The sequence below is a fragment of the Adelges cooleyi genome, unplaced genomic scaffold (genome assembly GCF_023614345.1).
Source record: "Adelges cooleyi isolate 19-005CV unplaced genomic scaffold, UGA_ACOO_1.1 ACOO_flye_CR_arks_rails_tigmint_CR_PRNA_519, whole genome shotgun sequence".
Lineage (NCBI taxonomy): Eukaryota > Metazoa > Arthropoda > Insecta > Hemiptera > Adelgidae > Adelges > Adelges cooleyi.
In genome coordinates, this window is record NW_026096208.1 from 1,712,255 (window position 1) to 1,738,220 (window position 25,966).

General features: G+C 33.4%; 2 protein-coding genes across 4 annotated transcripts in view; one reads left to right on the plus strand and one right to left on the minus strand.

The window, feature by feature from the left end:
- Positions 1-20,184, minus strand: part of LOC126842387 (uncharacterized) — a 160,593-nt gene extending 140,409 nt beyond the window's left edge. Inside the window, exon 1 of the mRNA XM_050579347.1 lies at positions 20,175-20,184. The gene's annotated coding sequence lies outside the window, so the exon portion shown is untranslated. The remainder of the gene's footprint in view (positions 1-20,174) is intronic.
- LOC126842381 (sodium/hydrogen exchanger 9B2) lies at positions 1,050-23,135 on the plus strand. Of its 3 annotated transcripts, XM_050579332.1 has the most exons (11): positions 1,050-1,146; positions 6,850-7,112; positions 11,931-12,024; positions 19,210-19,584; positions 19,689-19,871; positions 19,943-20,118; positions 20,420-20,526; positions 20,724-20,888; positions 20,986-21,129; positions 21,419-21,520; positions 22,436-23,135. In XM_050579332.1, the coding sequence occupies exons 1-11, from the start codon at positions 1,082-1,084 to the stop codon at positions 22,802-22,804; spliced, it is 2,043 nt and encodes a 680-aa protein (XP_050435289.1). In that variant the 5' UTR covers positions 1,050-1,081; the 3' UTR covers positions 22,805-23,135. The 3 variants fall into 3 exon arrangements, with proteins under 3 accessions (XP_050435289.1, XP_050435292.1, XP_050435291.1); XM_050579335.1 differs by lacking the exons at positions 1,050-1,146; positions 6,850-7,112; positions 11,931-12,024 and adding an exon at positions 13,336-13,448; XM_050579334.1 differs by lacking the exons at positions 1,050-1,146; positions 6,850-7,112; positions 11,931-12,024 and adding an exon at positions 16,784-16,928.
- The last annotated feature ends 2,831 nt before the right edge of the window (positions 23,136-25,966 follow it).

The following is a 25,966-nucleotide window of genomic DNA, read 5'->3' on the forward strand; positions in this document are numbered from 1 at the left end:
AAAATCACTTTGAAGGGTACTTTTATTTGTTTTGGCGCAAACATGTGTTCACCATTGAAAAATCATCGATGACACGTTCTCTTGAAAGATACAATTTGAATTGTTTTATTTATTAATACAAGCCGTTTTTCGCAAAAAGGACAAGGTACTCGTTTTCTACTGAAAATAATTGCAATTTTAAAGGTTTTGAAAAAGTTGTTGTTATTTTACAAAAGTAGAAAATTACCAAATATTTACATTTTTTTTTCTTAGTATTTTCCAGAGCTCTATCGACTTTTGAAACTTTTAAAGCAACGTTGTTGATACCTATTTAATTAATTTCTATGAAAGTAAAAATAATTTGCTGCAAATGTCGACTGGCCGACAATTGGATAATTGTTACTTTTCAGGCAACTATAAAGTTCAACGATTAGCACAGCAAGGGTGGTGGAGTGCATTATTATTTTTATCTGCACGCATTGTTCAACCACACTCATTTTAAAAGTATTTGCCTATATTTTATTTTCAACACGGTTCCCAATACCTAATATTAGAGTGTGGAAATCGTTTCGTTTATTTCAAAACCGTTAAAAAAGTTATTGCTCTCGAGCAAATGGTTTTCGTTTTATTTTTTTGCGGTTCAGAGTACTCCAGATTCATCCGGCGAGGTAAGTGCCATTGACACGGGTTTCTCCTATATGTGTGTACATACTACATACATGGGCTGTAAAAGCCAAGGCCGGTGTACATATTTTTTTTTTATCATAAACGCGATTATCCCCAAGTTCAATGTTGTGTCATGGGTAGACTTTGGCGATTGTTAAAAAAAAATGATATCGAATCCAGGCATAATATTGTGTTGTGTCCTGTACACACTGACAATGAAGTGCCAAGCATGCGTGTGACGAATTGCATATAGGAAGGAACTACACGTTTTATTAAATGTACCTATACCTCCTATTGTGTAGCCCTTGAACTGCGAAAATCCACGATACCGCGTTGTGTGGTGTTGGAAACGTGAATAAAGGGGGAAATATTTAGAGCCATAAACCGTTCTGAATCCATCACACTTTATCGTCGACCATTGGACGTTGTCGAGTTCATGTCGACATCATCAGTATTATTGACACCTAGGTCCTGCTGTGTTGGAACATTGAATACAACATTGTAAGTATTAATACAAAAAAATTGTCCATATGCACATTGAACACATTTGAATAAGGTTGTCTACGACGAGACACTCATTATTATTACACTATAATTGATATTTTCTAGTTAAAAAAAAATCCTATTTACGTTATTACACACATGCGATAATTCGAAAATTATTCATCTTATTCAATCATAGGTGATTATGTATATGTACTTGATGGACTTTTTGAAATTAAGAATAATTTTCTAAAGATTTTGACAAACTACTTTTAAACGTTAAAGCCTATGATCGGAGGAACGATGAAGTATTGTTATTTTTATCTGTGCGCGTAACTCAATCGCCGTCTCCGCCGCCAGTCTTTAAATTCGAAGCTTTATTTATACTATAAATGTAGCCGTTCAAAACTGTTTATCAGCCAGTCAAAATGTTCAGCAAATTATTTTTATTTAAAAAAAATTAATTAATTAAATATAATATAACACTTTAATTTCGAAGAGTCGATAGGGCTCTGGAAAATATTTGGTGATTTTTATAGAATACAATATTATATTACAATCAATTATTATATTGTACAATTACACAAAGAAAAAGTTGTTTTAAACATTACCTTCACCATAACACATTGTTTGCCGTACACTCCATAAGTATTTGAATAGTTTCAAGTTAGAGTCAAGCATATCAGCAGAATATTCTTATTTTGAAAAGTAAATTAAATGCTTATACAATATATGTTACCATTTTGGGTGATAGCGCTCTGGCAAGTATTAAAAAAATATTTTATATTATAAAACAACATAAACAAAAATTTGTTCAAAAAGAAAAATACTAGGAAATTGCAATTATTTTAAGAAAAAAATAAACACAATAGTTTACAAGTAGGTACAACTTTACTAGGTTGTGTAGAAAACGGATTTTCTTCTTTTTTTTGTAAAATATTTGGGTTTTAATGTTGAAAACATTTTAAATCTAATTTATTTAATCACGAGAAACTGAATTTTTTAAATGAAAATCGGCTTCCTACGACATAACATAGTAAAGTAACCAAAAAACTAGAATGTCTTTACAGAATTCAAACTGGACCATCCGTTGTAGTCAAAATTGTGAACTCAAAGAAAAAATTATGTATACATTTTAGAAAAAAGTACCTTAAAGCCTATAAAAATTAACCTAAGCGACATGGTCGAAATTGTGAATAAAATCTCTTTTTTTTTTTTTGTTTTTTTATACTATCTACAAAACTCCTTAAAAACAGACCGCATGCAATCGTCTTAACATCATAAGTGTAACAGCTGTTCAAAACTTATGTTGTCGACTGGTAAACGTTTTTAGCATATTTTTTGAAGCTTCAAAAGTTGAATGCAGCAGCATTCTGGAAAATACAGGAAAAAGAGTAAACATTTAGTAGTTATATAACATGAAGGGCACAGGGGAAGAATATGGTAGTAGTCCATTTATGACATTTTTTTTTTCAAATAGTTTTTTTCAATAAATGCCATAATTTTGTTTTGTATTCATGTCAATAGATTGTTTAAAATAAATACATTTTTTTTTTTTAGTAGAATAGCACTTTATGTGATTTTTCCCTCACGTAAGAGGGAGAGGAATTCACGAACTTTGCTATACTCTAAAATGTTCATACACGGACTACTAGTACCCTTCTTTACCCGCGCCCTTCATAGTATATTATTATTTAAAATAAAAATGATTTCGACGAGAAAAAACAGCTACAAACTAATTGTAAACGTTTACTAAGAAAATCCGATCAGTGTCTCACGCTGAATGGCTCACCCGGTATTGTGGTAGGTACATATATTATGAACGGAGTGTGTATAATAATAATTGATAACAACAAAAGCTGCTACATATTATTATGTTCCACGCACAGCAGTAGATTATATTGTAGTTTCGGGTTTTAAATATTCTGCACGCGTTCGCAGTTTCAAAACGTCTCAATAGTGTCAATTGACACGTATCGCAGGCAGTGTAGCAGCACCTTAAGTGTAGCAACTTAACAATGGCGACGATAATAAATCCGTAAAAACGTTGTGCTTTGCCACCAAAGTCTAGGAGGTGGTGGCGGTGGTGGTGGTGGTGGTGGTGGTGGTGTTCAATTACCAACTTTGTACGCGCTGTCTAATAGGTACCTAGTAAGATTAGGTGATTTCGTTTTTTTTTTTTTTGTTCTTTTAGCTGTTTTTTGCCCACGTTCAACGAGTTGCCGATCACAATATCATGCTTGCTTCTTCTTTTAAGATACTTTTTGTTTGTTTTTTAGATGTACCTACTTGTACTTGATTACATTCGTTCCCAGTTTATTCCGTATATCTGTGTATGCCTTAAGCATAATAGTATTATTTCAATTTGCAACAAATTTAGTGTTTATTACAAATCAAACCGAACGCAGTTGTTTTTATTTCTCATGCCCAACGAAAATGTTCAAGTCAAAATATTAAAAGTAGATAAAACATATTGTTTGATCCGTTCAAAAACCAATGTCTTACATAGGAGTATGACCTATAACCTAACCTTGTCTTAAGTAAACTGCGTTTAGTTTCATTTTAACCTTTTTTTTTTTTTAACACGTTCACTGTCCGATGACCCCTTTGTGGTTCATGATTTATTTATAGACAAGTCCCTAATTAGTTAATTAATTAAGTCTCTATCATCACACCTGTCCAACTGTGTTGTTATGAATTTCATAGACTATAGTCCATACAAATAAATCTCCAGAGAAATAAATGCTTAAAATGAACCACATGTTGATCATGGACTACTAAAATAGGGTTAACGTGACCCATATATGGATCATAGGACCGATAACTTTTGATTAAATTTAACATTAGGACAGTGAACGTGTTAAAGCTTAGACTTTTGTCGGATTGTCGTTAATTGGCTTCTAAGCCAATAAGCTCTAGCCCGGAACCCAACAAATCATATGAAAATTACAAACCACAACCGTGAAAAAGAAACAATTTTTTTCTACTTTATTTAAACATTTTGTTTGATTTTTCTGCACTCGTTCACGGTGTGGAGCCCCAAACACGATTATATAACTCGTGTACTATACTATAATTGTATACAGCTGAATAATTTTTTTTATTTATTTGTTAAACTAAGCAAGCGTACTTGCACACCCATCTGATGGAGGAGGTGTAGGGTACATTGTGCACGAAATCAAACCTGGGTATTATTTAATGAAAACTCCAAATAAATATAATATTTAAAATAAAAACTCAATTAATAAATAGATACAAATTGATTTATCATTACGACAAATATCCAAATAATAGTTTTAAACATACCAAATAAAAAATAACTATAAAATTAAATAAAAGGTTGATAACTATTTTTTGTTCAACAGGGTATTTGAAACGGTCAAATGAAAAAAATGTTGTTTTATAATTATTATTATATTAGTACTATCTAGTTATTCTACTCGTGTGTTCTACTGCTCATCACAGTTTTGTATATATATATATATAGGTAATATGAGATTTCTCATGTCTCAACTCTATCCTTGTGCTGAAATATAACTTTTAAGCCCATTATTGCCAGCACAATGATTTTTATCGTTATTTTTATCACTCAAACCGCGTGTACGGATTCAAATATTTTATTTCCTATTAATAGTAGGTAGGTTTGTATTAGGTTTACATAATGGCGCTATATATTGTACAGTCTGAAATGGGTTTTTTATACGCTCATATTTTTTTAAACGCGAGCAACGACAATAATTTATTTTTGTGAAACTGTTAATACAGGGTGATTCATTTGGAAAGTCATTTGAGTTTAAAACTATTGATAAAGCTCTGTAAAAAAAAAAAAAGTAATTTCATAATGTATTGTAAAATAACAAAAACGGTTTTTTTTTTTTTTTGGAAAACAACAACTACAAAATCACAATTGTTTAAAAAAAATAAATCAGTGTGTTATCTTTAACTAATCACCCGGTTAGGTATGCAAATAATATAATATAAACAGATTTTTTTTAGGGCATTACCTACCGTTTTGCACTGAAAGTCAATCGGTCGTTAAATAATATAATTACAGAACACACACACACATTCTACCACGGTCGTCTCCTGCTCTAATCGTCTTTGCACATCGTACTAGTGTATATTATAAGTACGAACCTGCTCATTATGGACTCGACATGGCGTTTTTTTTCAAAAAAAAAAATCTATACTTGCTTAGTTTTCCAGTTTTAACAACGATAATTGCTATCGCGTGCGTTAGCAGCGGCGGTTTTTTTGCGTTTCCTACCGGGTAATTTATGGTAATCCGCCAGGCGATTGTGTTTAAACCTTTGTCGTTCAATACACAAAAAAGAAAAGAACTTGCAAAAAATTACACCGTTTATGTTGACTATGTGTGTGAATACAGGGCGAAAATCCGAGTCGGTTCTGGTGCTGGAGTTTGATTTGGGTTAACTGAAATCATTGGAATTCGCTAACTTTCACTAATCCAACGGCATAATGTTTCTAATGATTTGCGTTTAAATAAGAAAAAATATACATAATATGTATAATAAAAGAATAATATATTAGTTTGAATTGTCAATGGTTAATTGGTAAAAAAAAATCATAAAGCAACATATTATATAATATATTTTGAACGGGTCTATTATGTGTTTTATATTGAACTATTTTTAACATACAAATGAATCCAAATTTCATGTTACACATTTTGGCATTTACATATTTTATTTATGGCAAAACCCTAAACATCCAATAGCTTCGAACCTAAATTACACTAGACCCCCTTCCTCCCCTCTACAAGGGGGGTAATTTTTTTATTGTATTTTTTTAACCGTAGTTTTCGCACTTGATAACTATCGTCTGACTGTGTCCATACGGTAACGTATCGAAGATAAAAAATGATCGTGCAGATTATTGTATTAACACAAACATGCTATAATTTCAAAAAAAAAAAAGAGATTGGAATCATATAGCAACATATTATCACATAAACGCCTTATCGATAAGATAGGCACTTTGGAGTGTCCTAAATTAAAGTCCTAAACTTTTTTTAGTTGAATGTTAAATATGAGTTAAATTCAATTTAATGGTTTACCGTGGAATTTTTTTCTAACAGAAATAAATCATCACGACTTAAAAATAATTTAGGATAACTACCTACAGACATATCGTGGTGGTCGATGGCTATTGATAGGTTGCCGTTTGTAAACACATACAGGGTGTCTCCCCAAGACCTGACAAATGAAATAACTTTTGTTCTGGTGAATAATTTTAAGTTTTCAATTAATTTATATTCATTTGCGCTACAAACACAACATAGGGTATCACTCTTAACTGTTTTATTTTTTTTAAAAAAAATTTTTGGTTACTTTAATTGTATCTATTAAACATTTAAGATGACCGTTTTTATTAAAAATAATTTACTAAACATTTTCACCGGTCGACAACAACCGGTTTTCGATAGCTACTTTTTGAGTTATTAAAAATGGGTTAAAGTGTAGAGGCAAGGGAGGCGGAAAAATAGTTATTTTATTTGTCAGGTGTACCTACACCCTGTATATGTGTACTTTTTCACGCGCGTTATGCAGTACAAAAATGAACGGATTGGCGAATCGAATCGTGTCTTTTTATCCCGTTTATATATATATATATAAAATATATATATATATATATTTTTCATACTTTAAGTAATGCAAAATTTTGTTTTGTGTGTGTGTTTGTTTGTTTGTTGCCGAGTAGGCAAGTTGACTACGCCGCCATGGCTGCAGGATTGTACACCAAGAAACATGGCAGTATCGACTCGGCCGCTCAGTGCCGATCGTCCATCGTCCGTTGGCGGACCGAAAACCAACAGCAGCAGCAGCAGCAGCAGCAGCTGAATAACCACAACAACAAGTACCACCGGTCCAGCCTGCCGGCCGAGCTCAGGACAATGGAACTCAACAGGCTGGGCTGTGTGTACGACACACAATTTCCGGCATCGCAGAACTTCCACCAAGAAGGTATAACTTATACTTGCGCTTGTAAGCCGGCCGGGGGTGGAAACTCTATCGCTTTGGTGGCCCATAGCCTTAATGGGTCATTCGATCGAATCGGTCGGTAATTTGTCACAATAATAATTATTAGTCACCACCTGGCACTGTAATATTTTTATTCAAATTTAAAAAAAAAAACCTTTTTTTTGTCGGTTAGTTTTGATAGAAAAGCCAGACAAAAACAATCGACATGGTCGGAATTTTTGTCAAAAACCCTCTTTTCTCGCTTTCTTAAATATTGCCTGTACAAAACTCCTTAAGGCCACACAAGGATACCGACCGTTTTTTTCAGCCAAAACACATCATTTTTTGTCCAACGCACAGGGTGAACCATTAATCCGATAAGCAATCTGAAAACAGATATGAATTCGTCATGAAGTTTACTTGAGATCGGTCAGAGCACTTTTTTCAATTTTTAATTTTAACCCTTTCCAAATTTGATTTTAAAATTTAAAATTTTATAAAATATTCAAACGTGTTTTATGCGTAGTACGAATAAGATATCAAAAAAGTACGATGACCGATCTCAAGTAAACTTCATGACAAATTCAAACCTGTTTTTAGATTACTTATCGGATTACTGGTTCAGCCTGTGCGATGGACAAAAAATGTACTATTATATTAACTAAAATGGCATTTACTCATAGACAAAATTATTTAAATTAAAAATAATACCACGAAGCTCATATAAATTAACCGGTAAATTAATTAACATGGTTGAAATTTAATAAAACCACTTTTTTCTTAAATATTGCCTATACAAAACTCCTTAAAAATGGTCGGTATCCCAGGGGCCTTAACCCGCAGACCGCGTGCAATCCCCTTTGAGTACAAGACACTGTACAATTTGAAATTTTGTACGTTGTTTTTAAAAAAAAAACCATGTTAGTTAGCTATTTTACAACAATAGCCAATTTTGTCTATTTTCATTTTTTTTTCTAGAGCTCTACTTTTTGAATTGACAATAATAATGATTTCAGCTAAGAGCTCAGTTAAAAATTAATACTACCAACGTCTGTTAATGCCATAAAAACTGTTGAACTTTACTAACTTTAGAAGTAATTAGCTTTCTTTGTACAACTAGTACCAAAGATAAAAAAAGAGATGCGGAAAACAAATTTGGGTTTTATAAAACGCCACGTAGAACGGTCAACACGACGATAGAGCTTTAAAAAACTACCGAGAATGGTACCTAAATATTTAGTAATTTCAAGATGCTGACATGTGTCCTTAACGTGCAATCAATTACTGTGGCAGCGAGAAACGCCTGCTAAATTATTAAGTCTTTAAGTGCCCTCAGAATTCCGGGTAAAATTAAAAACTTTACTTGAGCACTATTGATTGATGACAAGTCGAGCCAAAATGAGTATCTCGAAGGATTCCTAGCCTATTCCGTCAGCTGTACCAATGCTTTGTGACATATGCCATTCTCAGAGAGGTCACAGCAGCTATAGAACCCTCGCGTTACCTCTTGCTTTAAATTAAAAAATATAGAAAGTTCAAGAGAGACCCAAAACAGTAAAACATACTCTCTAAATAACTGATTCTAACAATTATATAAATGACAATATGTAGTAATGATCATATTATATATAAAATAACAAGGTGAGGAGTACTCGAGCTTACACATTCAAAACATCCAAGGTGAAATTAATAAAAACCATTTATTTCAAAATTTGACTTGATATACGATGATGATGACTTGATCATATGCAAAATTATTGACTCTTAGGGGGAAAACTCGGCATAGTTTAATATTAATTATGCTAAGAGATTATTTTATGATTGGCAATTTGCACCCAAACTTTAGGTCACTTTTCCATTTTTTAAATTTCCAACTATAATTAGTGTATGGCTAATCGTTTGGAGACATTTCTGTGTTTCGTCTTAAATTAATAACTATTATGCAATCTCTCTCTCCTTGCGTTTTTTCGACACGTCCAATCGATCCTGTTAAAAAAAAAAAAATAATAATAATAATACATACACAACGTATATTTAAGTAAAAACCGACAATAACCGAAAAAAAAAACGTCCTGAAGTAATAACAACCAATAACTTGTTAAAATTGTACACTTATATAATATTATGGGTTGTCCAGCGGCAGCAGAGACATTGATTGATTAGGCGCTTTAATACAACACGCATGCCTTTCGGCCATAAGTCACACACAATATTAGACGTGTTCATTAAGTGGATTACTTGCAATCGATATTTCCCCCCCCCCCCCAAAAAAAACCCCCGTTTTTAATCATTTTACCGATAGATTTCAATATTAACAATTACCAAATGTAAAATGCACAGGGATGCACACCGTATGTAAACGCTTGATTTTTTTTTTTTTTTACCCCTTCGGTATAAATTGTTTTTTGGCAAATTTGTTGTGTACACGGTTTGTGTGTACAGTGCGCCTTGGGGAAAAAAAAACCCACCATTGTCGTTGACTGGTATCGTTGCGTTAAAAAATTATTTTACGGTTTTTTTTATTCAGGTCGTTTTTATTCACGATGAATATGGAACGCAAATTCCGATAACTTGTTTAGATTATTTAGATTTCCACTGCAGTTCGTAGTAATAATGCCTGTAATATATTTTATAATAACGTTATTTGTGACAAAAAAAAAAAAAAAAAAAAACCGTAATATTTGCACGTACCTCGATAACAGAATACAATGACGTTAGTTTAGAACTAAACACCGTACAACAAAATAAAAATATTTCAACAATTGCAACCTCTAATGAGCACAACAAGGCAATTTTAACGTTAGACCGGAACGAAGGGTAGAGATAATTTTATCTGCCCGCATTACTTCCCTTGTCGTGCTGACGTTTAGAGTTTAATAACTTTCCAAAACTGGTTTAGGTCGACAAGTCAAAATGGCCAGCAAATTATTGTTGATTTAAATAGTTTCAATCAAACACTATATTCGTTACCGTTTAAAAAACTTAAGTTCACACGATTTTAACATATAAGGGATGGGGCTATATATATTTTTTAAAAACATATAGAATTTATCCCAAATAATAACAGGTATAAAACATAAAAATAATTAAAAAGAGTCTTATTTACCTATATATTATTTTCCAAGTCATAGTTAACCAATCACCCGGAAATACAGGGTGATCATTTTTTTATCGTGCACCACTCAACACCTGCTGATAAGGTGTAATAAGACATTTAAATTATTTTTTCATAATGTTTTTCGGACAATATTATGATCTCAATTTTTCACAATTTTCGTTTTGTTTTGCTCGCCTACCGGACTAATTATTTTTACACCAACTATTTGAAACTTAAAAATCCTGCCATACATTTTAAACTTCAAAAATAGTTTTCCAAAATTGGTTATCGACCAGTCAACATTTTCCACTACGTTATTCTCAATTTAAAAAGTTAATAAAACGTATGCGTTACCATTTAAATTTCAAAACTTGCTGTCAAAAACACTAAGTGGGAGAGGGGATGAAAACAAAAGCAATCACATTGTATAAAAATATTATAAAAAAAAAAAACAAAAATTCTATTTCTTATTAAACCTCTAATTAAATGAAAAATTAAAATTCATAACAATTATTAGACACTAGACCGCTATACAGGCATCGCTATAGGATTTAAAAATGATAATTTTCAAGATCACAAAACCGCTCTGAGACAGTGTATGCGTTTTTTAAATACACAAGAATTGAGGCGAAAATATAAAAAGGTACACACGGCAACATATAAAATCTTAAAAAAAATATTGTTTTTTTAATTTTAAGTCAAACGAAAGGAATTCTATTGTAGTTCTAACGGAAATAACTCGTTAGACAATAATTGTAAATTATTAAAGAATGACCATAATATTATAAAAAATTATCCTTTAAGTAAATTTACTAGAGAAGCTATTGTATTGTATAGAATATATATTTGAAATTGTTCTACAAAATTATTATGTACCAGTCAAAATGTATTTTAGTTTGTGTAAAAGGGGGGTCTTGGCATACACTGAAAGTATAGCAATGGGTAATAATTTTCTCGCTGTTAACTAACACGAGCAAGTTTGAAATAAACACTCAAAATAATTACAATAATTTTCCAAAAAATTAGATGGTAGATGACATATTTAAGCTTTAATAGAAAACAATGTCAACACTGAGAATTTATTCATTCGCCTAAGAAAAACGGAATTGAAAGACAATAATTGTCTATCTTTGTATTGCTTATAAAAATAATATACGAGTCATGCGCACAGATAAAAATCATACTTTACTTTAAAAACATAAAAGTAATTATTCTTATTCGTGAGCTAGCAGCAAAGAAAAAAAATAGGAGATATCAGAAAGTTTTCAAATATTTCAAATTTTTGTTTTTTTTCTATAGCTTTATAAAACCCAAATAGTGAAGCATTTTGTTTTAACTGACTTTTTAAATTGAGAATAATTTGCTGACCGTTTTAAATGACTTGATCATTAGTTTTGGAAAATTACTTTAAAAGATACTTAAATTTAAAATTTAAGTTTAAAACAATACTACACTCCACCCTTTCTCCCGCCTCGAAAAATAATTATTCCAAATCGATTTTCGACCAGTTAATATTTTTTAGAAAAAATACTTTCTCATTTAACTCTCAATAGTTGAGTAGAGAGAACCGACTTGACAAGTTTCAACGTAAAACATACCAAACTAAACTACCAACAATAAAAATAGGAAAGAAAACTGTTATTAGAAACATTGTGGGAGAACTATATTTTTTTTTAGAAAACGACGGTTTATGTGTCTTAAAATTTTGCAAATAAACTTTACAGGTCTAAAACCAACAGCAGCAGCAGCAGCAGCTTATCCCAGAAAGTCTGTGTGCTTCGACAAAAACGATCAGACATCAATTCCAGATCTAAAATAGTGAGTATTGTTTTATGATAAAAACTAGATTGAAAATACTAACAGCTACTAAACACAGATGTTGTCTAATTACAAAAAAAAAAAAACAATTATTTGCACTGCATTATCAAAAAATAGGCATGGATTCTCTGAAATATAACTAATGCAAATCATTAATGTTTTTTTTTGTTGTTGTAAATATACATAGAAATTTAGAACACACGTTCTGACCTATCGGGGTACGTTATGGTAAATTTCAGGCAATGATAATATTGTTTGGTATAAAGTGAAATTTGTATATTTTTCATAATAGTCATTCCGTTTTGGCGTTAAAAAAAAAAAGTAAATATCCGTTTTGACCCAATTTGGTTTATAGTTTTTAATTATTTTACCCGTGCAACAGTGTATCGACATTACAAAACCTATTTATATATAGGTTATACGCATATATAACCTATTTATATCTACAATTACATAATATATCATAGTGTTAATATATATTTATTTGTTTATTATTTGTAATAATACAGTAAAATATTTATTTAAGAAATTACTATAGTATTGGAGTTCCATGGATAGAGCGATTTATATGATATTCTTATTGTGATAAAAACATATTATACTTCTAGTAAGAATTCACCAGGTACAGATTGAATATTTAAAAAAAAATTACAGTAGTAAACGTCTATTTTCTTAGATTTGAATGCATTATTGTGCACCAAAAAGAAATTGGATAAAATCGGGGACACAGATGAGCGAAGTGAGCCCAGATACAAATACTAAACTAGTACTAATAACTCCAGAAATAGCTGTTATTGAAGTTTCAAGTTTAGGACAGGAGGAAGGTGGGGTGGAGTGTAGTATTATTTTCAACCCTTATAATAGTCGATATGGTATATATAGTATGCAATAATAGTTGTTCAAAAGTGCGGTTATCAACCAGTCAACATTTTCAGTGGCTGCATATTTTATTTTCAATTTTTAAAAAGTCAATGAAATGTGTATATGCGTTTATGTTTGAAAAGAAGTTGCTATACGTTTGGGAAGGTGGTAGGAACCAAAAATAAAAAAAAATTGTGACAAATTGTAAATTTTATTATTAAACCCTAGTATGTACGTTATTGATTGGGCACGATAAAATCATCACCCTGTATGTGTATAATTCGCATTAAATGTTGTTTGTATAATATTATATTGTATAAGGCTTTAAGTACGACATGCGCCAAAAGTTTCTGTATCATTTTTTTTTTTTTTTTGTCTATTGGTAAAGTTGTGCAAACATTGTATTAGGCCGCCTTACTCGGTGTTCATGTGAAAAATAGTGGCAATTACGTTCTCGAGTGCGGTTACTGTTTGTTAAACGAAAATATACGAATTATTTAATATAATTATTATTATCGTTGTACAATGATTACACGTTTTCAAAAGTCCAAAACGATCGGCCAGTGAGTTTATTAATGTATAATAAATATTTTCCTATTTAACAACGTTACGCATTTTTTCTCCCATAAAACAATGTCAGTAAGCGTCCACGCGTTTTTGCAGTATTTTAAAAAAAGTTTCCAATTGTCCAATGATATATTTTCATCGTACCGTTTTTTTGTTTTAAACACAACATTTTCTTAAACTTAACCGGCGAAACACTATTGTGATGTCCGTATAGCTTGTTTTCCCAGTGATTCCCTGCGCTACCACGTGGAAGTGTCGTTCTGCAAACGTATGGCTTGTGAATTATCAGAAAACAGTATCTGAAAATAATACATTCTTGGGGGCCGGTTAAAATATCATGCAAAATTAACTATTAATAACGCGTTTTAGCCGTCCCGTGCAGTTGTATTAATTACCCGGACTCGGGGCACGACGCGCGTTTGGTGCTATGAAATCGTGCAATACTGCAACAAAAAACACAAAAAATAGCGACCCGGCTGCTTTATCTGGAAATCTTTTTTAATTAGTTTCGATCCGAACGCGTTTAATAACATGTCCAGGCGAACGCGGACATTTTTCATTCTACACGGCTCGACCCGAGGGTGTACACTATACTTAGAAGGCGTTTTCTATTGACCGACAATAATTATTATCGTTTCGAGTTAAGGTTGAAGAAGTTTTCAAAAAAACAACCACAACGTCCGTCCTTGTCGAAACGGCCAAAACAACTTGCATGATAATATTATTGTTATAGTTTTGTCTTGGCAAAGTGTCCGGCAATCATAATCCAATTCACATTGGAAAACTTGTCCAGAGTAAAGAACTAGCTAGAAAGATGTGAATAATATGAAGAAATAGCCGGTATTTACAAAGTAGTTTTAAAGAGAAAAAAAAAATCCCTATTCTTAAATATTTTATTGTGTACATACATAATATTATGTAATATAGGTTACAGTTGTAAGTTGAATGGGAAAAAGTAAAATATAACAATAAACGGCGTCTTGCTATATAGTGTTCATTTGTGTACATATTAGTGTTTGTATTGGATCACCCGACAGGCCTGCCAAATTTATCTCCTGCTCAAATACACATTTCATAGTATTCAAGCATAATATACAGGGTAATCCGTCCAATGTAAGACACACATTATTATATTTATTTAAGTTTTTCAAATAATTTGTTGACAATAATTTTGAATGGTCGGCATTTTAATAATTAATTTTAAAGTTTTAAATCGGTTAAGTAATCGGGTAGCGGATAAATGTAATTAATAAAGCGTTCCGTCTAAACATGAAAGTTTAATAACCTTAAAAGTAACACTTTATACAAAACTGATTGTCATCATTGAACAGTCATCATTTTCAGTAAATTATTCTCAATTCAGAAAGTGCACAAAAATGACCTATGACGTGTTGTACCGTTTGAGTAAATTTTTTTCTTTCGTTTCGAATTGGTAAATTTGAATATAAACTAAAATCTATTATAAACTCTTGGAAATAAAAAAAAAATGTTCCCAAAAAGGAAAAACTACAAAGTTTTAATATTATTTCCAATGAAAATGAGCATCTTACACCGGATGGGACCGTCTTTTGATCGGTTAGCTCACAAGCTCCGGTTGCCGTTAATTATTTTTTTAACATTAAGTAATGTAAATTTATTATTATCCCAAGTAATTCTATCCGTCCGATGTGTTTGAACTATACATACCGGCCGGCGTGTAGGTATACTCGAACGCATAATATAATATTTTTTATCTTTTGTATAACATCTGTCAACGAGGTTCCCCGTGGAGACCTTGGCCTCTTTCTTTATAATATTTGTTATTTTACGTTTTGTTCGGCAAAACAACACAAATTGTTTCTGAAACGAGTACAAAAAACCGGCAATATTATGTGAACGCTTTTACACAGCTAAACGTTTAATTCGATATCTCATTGTAGTGCGAGCTCTGCGTGTGGTTATGGACGATATTAGTCCAGCGAGGAATATTAACAGCCAGTTGTCTGGTAAAATAAAAAAAAAAAAAAAATATATATGTATACAATATACATACAGGGTGAACCATTTAACGTAAGCCACTTGTTTTCAATTTTGTAGTTTTTCTTTTAGAAAACATATATTCTACTTAATATGTTATATTTTACCCTTTTCGGTATTTTCCAAAGCAACGCCCAGCATTAAGGGCCAACGTTGAGGGAATTGAAAGAGATCTATTTTTTTTTTTTTTTTTAGACAAAAAAGCCTGGCAATTAATTTTTTTTTTAAATTGTATTCTAATAAATTTAATCGACTGTTTAATAACCATCTATTTATTAGAAATTCACGAGGTGTTTTGTGTGCTACTTGTGTACAGTTTACGTGGGTTTGATCAGCTCCTCATCGTACAATAAAATGGGTTTACACGTGGCGTCATTGAGCTTTTAAGAGAAGTAATTATTATATTTGAGAAGGTTACATAAACAGTTTTATTATTATTTAATGTTAAGTTGTTGTTTGTGTCATTATTGCACTAATAAGACATGATTTTGTTAAACAAAATCATTAGTGCAATTATTTTCATCAACAAATGTGTGTTTTACGTTAAATAGATCCCTGTGTACTATTCGTTATACAGGGTGATCATTTTACCGTAAACTGCTCAATATCTCATCGGGTTTAACTGAATTTGTTTTTCCCCATGGTGTTTTCAATGCAACGTGACCTCGATTTTCCTGATTATTGTGGGGTACTTGCTAACTTTTGAAACTTAAATGGCGAACAGTCGCTCAAAACTATGGTTATATGCTCTGTACTGCGCTCTGTATAAGCGTCGAACCTAGTTAAAATCATCATCGACGACGACGAGACTACAATGTATGGGCGGCATGGTGACAGTCGCACATAATGTGCTGTGTGTGTGTGTGGTGAACTGGTGTATCCGATATTTGTATGATAATTATTATTAATAGGTAATATTGCGAACCCGACCGTTTGCGTTGGTTCGCAGGTTTGTTCGTGTGCTCGATAATTTTATGTAAAAAAAAAAAATTAAATAGAAAAAAAAAACCATCAAACAGGTGTTTTTTAGCTGTTGGTTTTATACAATAATAAACGCGTGGAAAAAAAAAACACAGAAACTCGTCTACTGGAACGAAAAGTAAAATAAAAAAAAAAATAGATAAAAAACACTAATATAAATTAGTATATCATAACATGGTGTTTTTTTTATTTTTATTTATTTTACAAAATATTATTAACACACACTACACACACGGTGGCGTGTTTAGTTGCCGGGTTGACGTTCGCGGCGAACCGTGTTGCGAGCAATTATTTTTCCTCTCTCTCTCTCTCTCTCTCTCTGGAAAAACGACAGTCGATTAAAATATAATAACTATATATAAATATACAAGTTTTTCTTTAATGATTTCCCACAACAAACACGTGTACACGCCCGGCAACGATGTGAACCGAACCGACGTGTTGGAGTTCAATTTCGATCCGGCGGCCGAGAAAAACAAGTAAACCACCACCACCACCAGCACTGCAATGGAAAATGCAAAATATTTTCAATTTCTTAACATACGGGATTGCCATGCGGTCTGTAAACGAGTTTTGGTATAGGCATAAAATTTTTTGTGGCCGTAATAACCACATTCCATTCAGTGTCAATTGACAGCTGGTCCAGTATTATTTGTATAAGCTGCGAGGTTTTCAGTTTTCAGTCGTTTTGGCTATTATTTTAGACCCCAAAAAGCTAGACTACTTATGTTTTCCGACTACTGGGGACACGGTCCATTTTCAATTCTCACTCGATAGATTCTAATTGTTTGGCACAGACTTTAAATCGGACCAACCGTAAGTTGGACTTTAAATGAACAGACCGCGTGCAATCTCCTCGACCAACGCACACTGAAAAATATCCAAACCACCCTAATCGACCACTTAGACCTGAGTAGTGTCGTTTTGCAAAAAAATACAATATCAACACGGCCTGTTAGTGTTATTTACTAATAACAAAAGTCGACCTCATTTTTTAAAGGAAAAATAAATATACATTTTGCATGCCTCGAACCTCGAAACAGTCAATTTGGGTTTTAAAATCTTGTTGGACAGTGTAATTATTTAATATTACCGTTTAGTACGCTGTCAATATATATATATTGTGTTTCTACTATTTTTCACGGTGTACAAGTGTAAGTCCAAATTTTATATATTTCTCTCGGGACGATTTATGAAACTGAACAATTTTCCACTGTTTTTCCAATTTTTTCTAAACGCACTTTTCAAATGAAAATTTTATTTTTTTAAAAATTATATCGGTTAAACACGGCCCATTTTCCCACACGGTATATTTTTGTATATTATGCATGAATAATGGATGAGCTACATACATTTCTCTTGATATTAATTCTCCTCATGGCTGAATATGATTATTTCGAGTCGGTTAGGTTAGGCGAACGGCAAAACAATGGCAACATATAATAATAACAATAATAATATGTACCATTTCATGTACACAATATCTAGAAACGCATTTTAGCTAATGCTATATTAATACAGTATATTAAGTTTATTGAGTATACTATAAATTTGTGAAGCTTATTGATAATAATGACAGCCAAACGTTATTTAGTTGTGACAATAAACGGTTTTAGTTTTTTTACTGCGCGAAATATAGAAAAATTAATTTTCTTTTAAACTTATTTTCCCATTATAATACTGTGGTATGGTAATCGAGTGTGTGTAGTTGCACACAGAGTGTGGAGCGTACAACTAAAATGATTTTTCGTCAATGATTACCTTGGTTGTATTGTTGTTTACATAAAATGGCATTTCCAGTTTGTTACGTTTTCAATTATTGACTACACGGCAGTACTTATATTACTAGCTATACAGTTACTAACTACTGTACACTGTACAGTTTAATAGTAATGATATTTGTGCTAGAAAAAAATATTTAATTCAACGATTTTTTTATTTTTATTTTGAAAAATTATGTCAGTATTTGATCGCCGCTGATTTTCCAACATATGTACTAATACTACCCCCATAGCATTGTAAACATGGAAAATCGCTTGAAAAAAAAAAATACTGCATTTCCAGTTGTAATGTTGCTGACATGCAATTCGCAGTGTGCGTTTTCACACTTTCCAAAACAAGTGTCGATTATTATTGAATAGTATAAAAATTATAATTTTACCGGAAAGTCAATTAAATGGTAGTAGATGGTGGTCTTTCAAAGGGAATGGTCATAGTTAAGGTTTTTCAGCAAAATGTGTTATTAATTATTATCTTTTATAATATTAAAAACCATAGTTTGATAACAAAAGCACACACACACACTTACCATTTAGCCGCACGTCTCCAAGAAGAAATATTTGAATCATGAATATATATATTGATGGCACCCACCTACTGCTAACTGACCATTTCATGCTATCCAAGGTTTATAGTACGGATAAGGATAAGGAGATACGTAGACATAGGTCGACAATCGGACACAGATTTTGATCTTGTCGAAAAGTGTTATGCACATTTTGAGCTGACCTCCTCCAGTCATACAATTTATTTGGGTTACTTGCTGGATGATAATTGATGTTAAGATATTCAGATAAGAGATAATCAGCTGATAGACACACAAAGTTATAGCTGATCATCGGGCGTTTCTCGTGATCCAATGTGCAATTCTCCGAGGAAATGATTTGATAATTTATACTATCCGCTTTAACCGTGTGACCTCCTCGAGCAATTTATTTTGGCTTTTGTGTGTGTACAATAATGTTGCCAACACTCTTGCAGCTCTTGGTGGTACGTGCTGTGCTTGCAATGTCGGAAAAAAGAAGTCGGAGCTGGCTGGGAACCCAAGTACTGGTCCAGAGGATGCCCATACCCGTTCTGTCCGTCGTACCGGCACGTGGCCCGGGTGCTGTCGTTGCTCATTACCGGATTGCTTCTTTGGGGCATCGTGTACACACTGATAGGCGCCGAGGCTAAACCCGGCGGACAGCTGTTCAACATCGCAATACTGGTAATAACGGCGTACATCGGTGGCTGGGTGTTCCGCATGCTCACCCTGCCGGCGTTAATAGGCATGCTGTTGGTGGGCATGATTTTTCAAAATTTCGGACTCATACACATTCAAGGCTCGTATTCGACGCTCGTGTCCACTTTGAGGTTAGTACGACGTCGGCAGGGCAGTGCCGACTAGAGATATTATTACAAATAATAATAATAATGTCCAACGGACATGTGACGTTGTGTGGTTGATTTGTTTTTAGAAAAATCGCACTGGTGGTGATCTTGACGAGAGCCGGGTTGGATTTGGACTCGAAGGTGCTGAAGAAGCTGTACTTCAGGGTGCTGATACTGGCGTTGATCCCTTGGATCGTCGAAGCGGCCGTGATCGCTCTGGCCACTTACTATTTTCTAGATCTACCTTGGCAATGGGCCGCGCTCTGCGGGTATTTGCGGGGGTCCTAATTTCATATTCTAATACACCACTGAAACGATAAAATTTAATGTATTTCCTCAGGTCGATCATCGCGGCCGTCGCTCCGGCCGTCGTCGTGCCGTGTCTGTTCCGTCTGAGAACAAAAGGATACGGCGTGGCCAAAGGTATTCCCACGCTTATCATAGCTGTTGCCGGCATAGACGACGCCGCCTCGGTGGTGGCTTTCGGCGTGGCAAGCAGCATGATCATGGGGACAAGTGCGTATGTTTATTGTGGCCTCCTCCTCTATATTGTCGTAGTTAGTATATGTGGCTGTGTCTTGTGGGCGAAGATCCAAAAATTGCCCGGACGCTTTTGCGACACAAACGATCACAAGGCAGAGGAAGGAATGGGATGAAATTATCCCATTCCCAGGAAATTCTGTGTGGACAAAGTAGAGGTCATCGACAAGAGAATCAGCCGAAGAAAGATTCTGTTTTTTTTTTTAGAGTCATCTTTAATTGCAAAAAACAAGCATTTTCCTCGATAACGAACGATTGTTTATTTTTTTTCGAGCAGATTCAGTGGCGTACAACTTACTGGTTAGTCCGATATCGATAGTGATCGGCATAGTTTACGGCGTGTTGTGGGGTTTTATCGTCAAATACATACCAGAACGCAGTGACGTAAGTGATATTATAATATATTGCGATAAAAAATAACAGTTACCCACCACAAATGTACTACTACAGTGTGATATTTTTCAATATCCGTGGGCGTGAAGAAATTTTGCACAACACGGAATGGCGGTGCATTTCCGCGGGGTTATCACACGATCTCAAAGGAATAATAATCATATTATTTTTGTTTTTATTCTCCATAGCCATATGTCGTGCCCTTGAGGATACTGATGCTCAGCGGTGGTGGAATACTGGCGGTACTCGGGTGTGAAGACACCAGCTTTGAAGGCGCCGGGCCCTTGGCCGTGATCAGCGCCGCATTTACTTCCATTTACTTCTGGACCAAGCAAGGTTGGAACATTGAAGACGTAAGTGCACGACAGTCGAGTTTACAAGTGTACAAAAACCAAGCGAAAACAGTGTACAAAAAAAAAAAAATGATTTTTTATAATTATTGTGTCCTAGAACGCGGTGGCCACGGCCTTTGAAATATTTTGGATGATATTCGAGCCGGTGTTGTTCGGACTGACCGGCACGCAAATCGTTCTCAACGACCTCGACTATAGTATCGTGTCGATTGGAGCTGCTTGCGTGGCCGTCGCTTTTGTGGTACGTGCAGTGCCGAGAGCATATTATTATTATTATTGTTAACTCGATTTATATGAATACAATATGTCTGATGGCTGAGAGTCTAAGCGGCTTATATAGAGAGTGAGACGAGAGTAGAAAGCGATTTGACGGCAAGGCGGTTGGACGAAGATGGACGGCTTAAATACGGCCCAGGGAACAACGACAATAATATTATTATCATGACCGTACAACTTCTGAAAGCATAAGCATAAGACCCGTTAACTCGTTCCAGCGTCTGTGAATGTAATACCGACTAAATTTATTTCAGGTGAGAATTTGCGTGACCATATTGGCGGCTACTGGCAGCTCGTTGAACTTTAAAGAAAAACTGTTTGTTGCCCTGTCGTGGATGGCCAAAGCTTCCGTACAGGTAAACACACAAAAATTGTTGGTCAAGTCGATGGGTATTTTTTCTTCTCCTTCGGTTTATCCCGTATAAATGGAATTAACTAGCTAAATTTATCTCTACCGATAATAATACTTTACACATGTTCATCTTTATCACACCAAGACATTTCTTCTCCGGTCAATCTCTACTCCTCCTCTACACTTCATCATACCCAAAGCATCCCAAAGTTTGTTTTCTTTCAACTTATAGTGGAGCAAATATATCCTATTTACTTATTTCTTGCTCGCGGTCTGATATAGTCACTCCACTACACATTCATCTCAACACTGCCGTTTTCACTTTTATTTCGACTGCTTCAATAGACTTACCGCCGTTAAAAACAAATTCTTTCGTTTTACACAAATTGGCCACCTTCGGCGGTGAATAAATTATATCTGTTCCTACACTTATGATCTTCGTTTCTTTTCCCATTGTGCTTTGGTACGTATCTGTACAATGGAAGAGTTCAAGAGTGACCACAAGACTAGTTATACACAAAACAAGACTCCTGTGTCTCGTATAGTGAACCTATCTCCCTCACAATTTTTAAAAATATGGCGTTAAACCGAGATTCCATTCAAATGTCGGCAATATATTATTGTGTCACTCTTGGATCTTGGATCTAACTCATTCGGTAATATCCCATAGAGGATAACACATTGTTAACCTCAGCCCAACGATTGCATGACCGTGATCATGTACATTTCCAGATAAAGACTCGAATCTACGAAGGGATTTTCCGTCGGTGGCGGTGATGCTGGTGATCTCGAGCAGTCCAGTAGATTCGCTGTAGCTTAGTAGCTCATCTGAAAATGTGCTTTTGTCGTTAATACGATTTTATGTGTATATTTTTTTCTATGATTTAGTAGTATGACCACAGACATGTTTGTTTTGCAGGCCGCCTTGGGGCCAGCCGTCTTGGAGGCAGCACGGCAAGATGGCAAACCCCAAAACGTGGTCTACGCCCGAACCATCGTGATGGTGTGCATAATATCCATCTTGTTGACTGCTCCCACGGGGGCGCTCATCATATCGCTGACCGGCTCGCGGTTGCTGACCAAAGCCAAACACGCGGCGCCCAACGGCGATCAATGGCGACCCGGGCCAAGACGGTCGATCCGAGACATAACAATAGTCGACGACGAAGACGAAGACGACGACGACGACAACGACGACAAGGGCAAGGACACGGCGGCAGAAGTCGACCCGCCGGAAGCCGAAAAAGCGGTACCGGAAGTACCGGAATCGCTGGTCGAGAAGGTGTAAACACACACACACACACACTCCACCACAAATCATACAGGGTGATTGTTTTCACGTTTAATTCAAAATATTTTCAAAATAAAAACCTATTCATAGACAAGCCTGCCGCCGCAGTTGTTTAAACGCGTAACCGTTGTACCGCGTTGTAATTATTTTATAATGTACAAATTTCCATGTATAGCTGTCATGTTTTTTTTTTAAATAGCATTAATCGTTTACCATGGACATTAAAGTGATGAAACATTTATTAACTAACGACTCCCAAACGAGTAACGGATTGGTGGTGTTCGTGCAACGGTAACGATATTGTTTTAGCTTTGTCGAGGAGCTGAAAAAAAATGGGTTATTATTGCAATTATGTGTTTTTATTTTTTCGTGTGTCCGGACCCATGCCATGATAATATATCCTAAGCCTCAGGACTGATTTATTTATATACAAGTCTATAGATCAGGAATCGTACTTGAAGAGTAATTCGCTCTTTTTATGCTATGTATTAAAAACAAATCGACAACAATTAATAACTAAAAGCGTTATTTAAAAATCTTCATTATTTCGAAGCCATCGCGATTGCAAAAAACGAGCTTAATACAGATTTTTTTGCTAAATTTCATACTGAATGAGGATTTTTGTTTGAAGAATTTTTGTAAGATTTTTTTAATAATAAAAGCCCATTTTAGGAGGAAATGAAATATTTAAAAAAAAATATGTCTTCAATATTATGACACACTGTTAATAATAATTAGGAAATATCTTAAAACATAGTATATTCGATTTTCTGCCAAAAAATAATTACAACTTTTTTTTACAATATTGACAATATATATTTTAGCAATATCTGAACTTTTTTTTTTTACACATTTTATCTATGTATTTATAAATTTATATGTTACACAACATATGTAGAAACTATAGACGAAGAGTCGGCTTTTGGTATAATCCAGGAAAGGTATGAGATTGTCAAACATCTAAAAATAAAAATAGTAATGGTTTTACATTTGCTATAAATTATGTACAATTGTTTTGTTCAATTGAACTTGCCTCTTGCAATTTGTATTTGTTCATCGTGTGGTAGTAAAATTGATCTGAATTTACCAATTTGCCTAACGTTAGGTTGAGTGGGCCTTCCATGACTTGCTCACATGTCCATGTCACGTTATGCTTAGAGAAGTATTTATAGTTATTTGAAAATGTTTAGACATATCACAGGAATGATATCAACGTCCGTCGTCTGATATACTTTGTTGATTTAAAGAATCTAAACCAATCAGAAACGGTAAATTATGTAACAGATTAAAATATCATGTACATAGACGGTTATTGCTCATTTTTACAACAGTAGAGATGTGTAAGAAAATAACAATTATTTCAGATTAATCTATAACATGTAGCTGGATGAATATAATGTGTCTTACAAGTAAATATATAATATTTATAAACGGTATGCAACGATATTTTCCAGTATTTAAAACCGTCAAAGTAATGTGTGGCAGCATAATATTATGTTTTTATTCCTTATGTAAGTATGCATATAATATGCATTGGGTTATTTATATTGATATCATAATATTATATTGATTATGGTTAATATGTATTTTGTTACATCGGCATCTGTCGGACAAAATAACTGAACTACCGATTTTCAAAACGACCGTTATCAATAGAGTGCAGTAAACACATAAAAATGAAGCATTTACAAAACGAGAAATAGATAAGGTGTTATGATTTTAAATATTTACAATTAAACCATACTAGAATGGTTCTACCAATTATCATTTTATAGTAAAACGTTTAAACTACTAATAATATTATGAAATGATAATAAATTACTCGACTTCTTGTGTGTATAGCCTTGTGTAATAGTCTGCATAAGGTTAGGTTTAACAAATTTGAGATACAACGCTTTAAACCTATTAACATTGAGTACATATATTGTAAATTACCATATATACTCATTACTATTAACTATATTATATACTGCGCATAATATTATAAATGGTTTACCATACAAACGGCCGAATTATAATTATTTTTTATTTACGCACAACGACAGAACCAAATTAAACGAGCTATTTCCGTGTGAAAATGAATACAATGTTAATTAATTCAATTAAATTCAACGAAAATACAAATTTCATCAGATTTATTGGTAACTGATTTTGCTGATTTATATTGTTCCTTTGGCTTTGAGTATTAATTTACAAACAACAATTAGGTACATACCTTGATTTAGAAAAAAAGAATGGACAATAACCGAAAAGTTCAAATCACAGTTGGCACAATAAGATGACGGCATTTAATAGTATGGTTTTCAGGTTAGTCAGCATTGCTATGTTGAAAAATGATTTCGATAGTGGACTTGAATTGATAACGTATACGGTAAGTAACGGTAAGTATATGATAAGGATATAATAATATAAAAGGATATAAGGATACAACAGGATATATAAGGATAAAAGGATACAAGATGATGGATATATTAGGGTATATAAGGATACAAGGTGATGGATATATTAGGATATATAAGGATACGAGGTGATCAACTTATAACTTACTCAATATCTCACTGGGTTTAATTAAGAACTTAATATTTTTTTTTCCATAATATTTTTTATAGAACGTGATTTCAATTTCTCACATTTTTTTTGTTCCTACCACCCTGTCAACTTAGTTTTTTTTTTTTATAGGAACTTTTAAAACTTAAATGGTAACGCATAAATTTCATTTATGAAAAAAACGAGATCACATCGTGTAAAAACATTATGGAAAAAAAAAATATTCAATTATTAATTAAACTCAGTCAGATATTGAGTAAGTTATTGGTTGATCACCTTGTATCCTTATTTAGGTATTTATTTGGACGGGCAAAAATGCCAAATAAAAAAAATATACAATGACCGGTATCGTACAATTTTCTAAGATGAATCTTTGTGGTTACTACACACTTATTAAATAGGTTAAAATGTTTAAGTATACATTGGTATCAAGTTGATTAAGTTAATTACAAATTAAACATATACAAATACATTTAATCATAGGTGCTTGGATATTTCTTACACACTATAGTTAAATATACTATTTTATTAAATTATTTAAATATAAATAACAATAGCTATGTTCAGAAAATAAATCAATATGAAATGTATTAACTAATTCCATACCTCTAA

Excerpts from the sequence above, each read along its gene's own strand:
- LOC126842381 (XM_050579332.1), top strand. The coding sequence starts at position 1,082 with ATGTCGACATCATCAGTATTATTGACACCTAGGTCCTGCTGTGTTGGA. Across the intron at positions 7,113-11,930 it reads GCAGAACTTCCACCAAGAAG|GTCTAAAACCAACAGCAGCA; the intron begins GTATAACTTATA and ends TAAACTTTACAG. Across the intron at positions 20,527-20,723 it reads ACATACCAGAACGCAGTGAC|CCATATGTCGTGCCCTTGAG; the intron begins GTAAGTGATATT and ends TATTCTCCATAG.